Source organism: Sclerotinia sclerotiorum, genomic scaffold (genome assembly GCF_000146945.2).
Source record: "Sclerotinia sclerotiorum 1980 UF-70 scaffold_20 genomic scaffold, whole genome shotgun sequence".
In the NCBI taxonomy this organism is placed as follows: domain Eukaryota; kingdom Fungi; phylum Ascomycota; class Leotiomycetes; order Helotiales; family Sclerotiniaceae; genus Sclerotinia; species Sclerotinia sclerotiorum.
The window spans coordinates 1-6,231 of record NW_001820816.1 but is presented as its reverse complement, the minus strand read 5'-3'; the positions used below and the strand labels follow the sequence as shown (position 1 = coordinate 6,231).

Genomic DNA, 6,231 nt, shown 5'->3' with positions numbered 1-6,231 from the left:
AGAACATGTACATGGTGAAGGTACGTGGTATAGTAAACATAGTGTTGCGATACCAGTGAATCGCTAGCGTGGGATGCGATGATTCAACACCTGTACGTGGTGCATCCTACGAACCTGTAATTTTTCTTACAGAGCCAAGATTGAATCAGGCTGAAGCTGGGCAAAGGTCGTGCTTTAAAAAGGAGCGGTACTGGGAGTGAAGGTATCGTGAATTTGGCCCGGAACAGAGGACTATCAGTCGAACGGAGATGAAAACTACCCGACAATCAACGAAACAACGACGGATTTCGAAGCGGAACCACCTTTACGAATCTGCAATGGGATGCAGAGCCTGAGAATTGCTTTAAGGAGCATTTCAAAGCGGATTGCCTCTACGAATCTGTGTGGGAGCAGAGCCTGAGAAGGAAAGCGTTGTGCCGGTGATTGACAGGGCACCTCTGGGGCGCTAGTGTGCAGAATTTTCACGACCCAATAATGCGTACAATCTGCGGGTATACCGGATTGGAAGTTTATAGGTGGTTAAGGGGAGTAATCGAGAATGTATAAAGGTTGTGGTAGAGTCTTATTGAGGCCAACGGAGGTATGGGTGAATTAGGGATGGAGGGACGCTTTTGGCACTTTGCTCTACGAATGTACAAGAGCGGTATCATGGCGGCAGAGGAACTCTCGAACGAGGGGGATGCTTTTAGCAAGATTCACTCTTCTGCGAAGCATTCGGCAGACATCACGGCAGCGGAATAACACTCAGACTCATAAAGAATATCCGTATATTCAAATTTTACAGTTTATATTTCCTGCGCAGTTGTTTTCCTTATTTGAAATAGATTCTCGGGTGTAATTTTGCCAGGCCATGGATCTGCTCCTTGAGGCTAGAGACTACTCGTCTTTATATTTTTGATAGTAAAAGGAAAACAACAGTAGCAATGATGAGATGATTTACAGTGAAGACTCCAAGTGATTTCTTAATTCTTCTTGCTCATATACTGTATTGTTATTCATAATCGGAGTATGTCAAGTACATGGATTAGATGAGTCCAAGCAATTTACACTTGGCGGCCAATCCAGAAAATCAACAAAAATTCTTACACTACGTCCTGAGACTATTTCTACACGCAAACAACTCCCTCGCATCGTCTTAACAATATGGGGCTCATCTCCTAATCTTCAATACTCCTCGCTTAACAGTCAGCTCGGGCTATTTTTCTCCTGATAAATCAGGCCGTCATCCTCTAGCCGTGACCATGCGAAAAGCATGCTTATGTTTGAGTGTGTGGGCTCTCCCCTCGGCCGAAAAGAGCTTCTTAGAAGCGTATACAATTCATATCATCCCGGTAAAAAGAACTCGGAATTAAGTTCACGCCAAATAACTTGCGTCTTTAAATGATACGCTTAGCCGTACTGCTTCTCAGGCCACTGCTCTGTATAAATACAGAATACAGATGAGTCTATATGTTGACCTCCTGGGATCTTGGCAGCATATGCATATATATTGCATGATGCATATAAGGAGCAAACAAAACTCAACTTTTAATTCATTCTTTCCTTTTTGGTATACTGTTTGTTTGCTTTCAATATTTTGATTTCAAAGCACTTTAATTCCGAAGGCTGAATACCTAACCTGATTCCTTCATTTTTTGAATATATACTCGCAGCTTAACTGCTTAGCTAGAGAATCAATCAATTCAATCTGATACTCTTTCTGGTCTCAAGAAACCCAATACTTTATTATTGTCTTCTTCCCTACTTTACTCAATTGCCTCAATTGTATCAATTTACTTTTTCCTGATTCATTCTTTCCACTCTGATTTCTTCACCCCTATATATCCTCTAATGACAATTGTAGATGTAGGGGAAAGAAATCTCCTGATCATCTTCTGCTCAATTGTCCTATATATAAAACGGCAAGGAAAACCCTCAATAAGGATAACCTCACAATCCGACCTACCATAAAATATCTGCTTCATACCAAAGCAGGAATCATCAAGACCCTCGAATTTATCGAGGCGACGAGAATAGCCACCAGATCATAGCATCTCAATAGAATACATGAAGAAGAAGAGGGAGAAGGCGGAGAAGAAGGGGATGGACCGGAAGATTGTGATTGAATTGATCAATTATGGTCAATTTGGTCAATTTGGGCAATCACCCCAATGTCAATTTTCATTACATTTCATTTGTTATTCCTCTTATTTGAATACAAAAGTATCTGTAAGGCAGGCTTGGTTCCCTAGTATTAGTTTTCACTTCCCCCATTCAAACATCAGAAGATTGAGGCTCTCAATCTCCCCAACTTGTATTAGCTACAATCGAATAAGGCCAGCTACCCTCCATTTATTATTGTTAGAAGCCTACAAAGCTCCTAGCCGTCTTAGATAATCATAGACTCAGTGTAGACGTTAATTTAATCAATCAATCAATCAATCTCCACCCCTATTCTCGACCTTCAAGTCCCAATACTATTCCATCCTCCATATCTTATATTTTCCCTTTCCTTTCTCCTCTCTTTCTTTTTCATCCCCTACTTCGCCTCAACATCGCTATTCACATCATTTCATTCCCCTACCTTCCTCATTCCTCCCTTTTACTTTCTCTTCCATTACTTTGATATCTCCCCTTCAATACTCCACTTTATACTTTCTGTTACCGATAATATAAGGATATCGATTAGATACTCGAAATACTATATCAAATCTCTTTGCATTGAATATATAAAGTACACTATCATAACAATAGCTACAATATTGTTCTATATCACCCTACCTTACCCTATTAAATCCACAAGCCGCGGATTATTAACTTGGCTTCATCAACCCTGCAGATGAGCTTGATAGATAATCTGCAGGATAGATTATTCATAGATTACAGATTGTCTGCAAATGTTACCTGCCCCATAGATTATCCATTTGAATTTTTCAATATCCCTTCTGTATACGAATTACCTACGGATTATCCAGCAATTCAATAACCTGATCCGCAGATACTCATTGTAGAGTCTATTACTATTCCCATCCTCTTTTCTTTTTATTATATTATTATACTACTGATATTCTATCCTTCCATTCACTACTTCATTATCCTTTCTCTTTTAGCCTTCTATTATACCACTTTCCCATCTATTATTGCTTTTCCATTCTCCTACTCAATAATTCAATATCTTCTTTCTCTCGATTGCATTATTTTCTGTGTGAACGAAGTGAATGACTTCAATTCAATTACTACTGTAATAAAGAACTAAGCGAACGCGAAAGAGACTAGCTCTTTTAGTAAGTCTATATAAGACTTACTGTTGACCTCCTGGGATCTTGGCAGCATATGCATATATAGTACATATGCATATAAGGAGCAAACAAAACTCAACTTTTAATTCATTCTTTCCTTTTTGGTATCCTGTTTGTTTGCTTTCAATATTTTGATTTCAAAGCACTTTAATTCCGAAGGCCGAATACCCAACCTATTCCTTCATTTTTTTGAATATATGCTCGCAGCTTAACTGCTTAGCTAGAGAAAAAAAGTCAATTCAATCTGATACTCTTTCTGGTCTTAAGAAACCCAACACTTACTACTTTCAATATGTAGCTAGCTCTTTAGACAGAATACAATTAGACATACAGGACCTACGTAATCCGTGGGTGCTACGTCTTCCGTATCCTTCTCGTACCAACAGAAACAATTGAAAGAGCTTATACTTGTTTTGGGATATCAGAGTGGTGATCCCCCAACTCGTGGAGAGGAAATTACCCCTATTCGATTCTATAATGGCCTACTCCAGAAACAGAACATTTATATCATTAATGATCGGATAGGATATATAACGCAGTATCACAAATCCCAGGCACTTTTTAGTGAGGCTAAAATAATTCCTCAATTTCTCCTATAACACATAATACAGATCTAATCAGTTTATTTGGCTTACATTCAGCCATTCTCGGAGACTCTCGACCAGAAGACAAATAGACTTCCCCGAAATGATCATCTCTGGCATGATAAAAATGGGTCGTGGACACACGAGCATCTGACTAAGGTCTTGATTCAGGAAACTGCAATTCGATTAGGAATCCGCTTGACCATACAAGATTATCGAAATGTAGCCATCGAAATAGGCTATGAATATATTGATATTGAGTTCATAAGAGATCTGCCTATAACTGAAGATATACTACATAAGGATACTGATGTGGTTATAAGTACTGTTGATCTTGCAACCACCTACAAAAAGGATATTATTGAACAGTATAGAGTCCAGAGTGATATTATTCGAAATCTTAGTAACGAAAGCATTCGAATCTTCGGAGCTATTGATTCACAATGGCATCAACTTCTAGGACTGGATAACAAACGATCAATATTATCTATAAAACATTAGCGGAAATCATCTTATAGGACACCATCACCCAATCTTATTCCCAAAAGATCAAGATCATTGTTAGACCAGCTATAATCTGTGATTTTCATCCCACCGATATTCAAGATTTCTCAGATAGGATTGCTCACGCCATCTTGTTCGAATGCAACTATATTTATATTATCAGGATTAGAGAGTATAGCATTTTCAAGTCGATTGCGGATTGATATAATCACAACTACAGGAATACTATCATTCAATACAGTTCTAATTTACTTTGGCAGCAAGATTTATGAAGGCTTGAAGAAAATGCTAAACCAAGAAGAGCCTATATTCCGATTAAAGGAACAAAAAGAAGCTATATTTGATGCACTCGAACAACAAACATTATTGATTGTAATATTACCGATTAATAAAGGGAAGATGTTGATATTTACTATCCCAATAATACTTCGGGATCCAGGAATCAGCATTGTTGTTGCATTATTTAACACACTCGAAAAGGACTATATTCGACGATTACGGCTCACCCATATTAAGTATATCATATAACATTATAAAGAAGTAGACTATACTCCAATCGTTATAGTCAGCATTGATCAAGCTGCATCCACTGATTTTATTATATACAGATCGATGCTCCAAAAACGAAAGCTACTATATTGTGTTATATTTAATGAATATCATCTTTCATTTACTGCTAATGATTATCGACCGAAGCTTCAGCAACTTGATCATCTTCAAGTATTGCAATGCCCCATGATCTTGCTGAAAACTACACTGCCCCCGAGTCAACTCAACGAGTTACAAGAGGTTATACACATCTCTGACTTTCGTCTCATTCGAATGAATACAGTTCATGCCAACATTCGATATGCTATACAACAATGTCCGAATCAGAGTACTATAAAGATTGTCCAGGAAATGACCTAACTACAGGGTCTAGAGAAAGGAGAGCGGGGTATCTTCTATTGCAGCAGTCGAGATAGGACCGAAGAAGTAGGCCAGATCTTGAATTGCCCATTATATTATTCTATGATTGAGAAAAAAGATGCGGTTGTAGAAAAATGATTGCAAGCCAAAGGGTTTATTGCTGTAATTAAAGTATTCGGGATTGATAGGGACTATCCAGGGATTGTTTACATTGTGCATATTGGGGTCCCATATAGAATGATCGACTTTGCACAGGAGACCGGACATAGTGGTCGGGCCAGAGAAGATATGATCGATATATGTAGAGATTCGAATATCAGCGATTCAATAAATAGGATGCTACCAAGCTTACAATAGATAAGCTCACTATGCAACAATTTATTCAAACCCGGGATTATCAACGGTCTGCTATAAATGGATATCTAGACAAGGAAGGACAGACTTACAATGAAGTAGGAGAAAGGCTTTACAATTGTTGTAATAAAGGGGTATCTGATTGGATCACTAATCAAATTCGAACTGCTCAGGAAATGCAACGATTTGAGAACAAGATAAATGAAGTACAACAGCACTGTACATTTTGCTAGGTATACTATAGACCAGAACAAATGCATCATTCATCTGCTCATTGCACTTTTACTCCAGGGCTCAATATCGAACAAAACGAATCACTTCGAATCAGAGTACGATTCGACCGAAGATATCGAGATTGCTGGAGGTGTAGAATCAGTCAGCAGATTTGCAAGAGTATTGAGAATAAACAAGCATACCAATAAAACAGAATAGCAGTTTGCTTATAGCTTGAGTAATTCACATTTCCGGGGGCTCGAAAGGTCTTCATTCGAAGGGGATATCCTGGACAGAATATCGTAATATACCAGAAATAGCTTGGACTCCGAATTCAACAGAAAAATCGAAGAGGGGATTATCAATAATGGAATATAGCTTCTTGAACT

The 6,231-nt window shown here is 38.3% G+C and overlaps 3 protein-coding genes across 3 annotated transcripts; 2 read left to right on the top strand and 1 right to left on the bottom strand.

The window, feature by feature from the left end:
- Nucleotides 1-474: 474 nt before the first annotated feature.
- Nucleotides 475-741, top strand: SS1G_11710 (predicted protein; the record flags this gene model as incomplete). Its single annotated transcript, XM_001586631.1, has 2 exons — nucleotides 475-540; nucleotides 571-741. 2 exons carry the CDS (start codon nucleotides 475-477, stop codon nucleotides 739-741), a joined length of 237 nt encoding a protein of 78 aa, XP_001586681.1.
- Nucleotides 742-2,769: 2,028 nt separating this feature from the next.
- SS1G_11709 (hypothetical protein) lies at nucleotides 2,770-3,982 on the bottom strand (the record flags this gene model as incomplete). Its single annotated transcript, XM_001586630.1, has 3 exons — nucleotides 2,770-2,836; nucleotides 3,285-3,301; nucleotides 3,914-3,982. The coding sequence occupies 3 exons, from the start codon at nucleotides 3,980-3,982 to the stop codon at nucleotides 2,770-2,772; spliced, it is 153 nt and encodes a 50-aa protein (XP_001586680.1).
- Nucleotides 3,983-5,643: 1,661 nt separating this feature from the next.
- Nucleotides 5,644-6,061, top strand: SS1G_11708 (hypothetical protein; the record flags this gene model as incomplete). The annotated part of the gene is made up of 2 exons (XM_001586629.1): nucleotides 5,644-5,835; nucleotides 5,921-6,061. 2 exons carry the CDS (start codon nucleotides 5,644-5,646, stop codon nucleotides 6,059-6,061), a joined length of 333 nt encoding a protein of 110 aa, XP_001586679.1.
- Nucleotides 6,062-6,231: the final 170 nt, after the last annotated feature.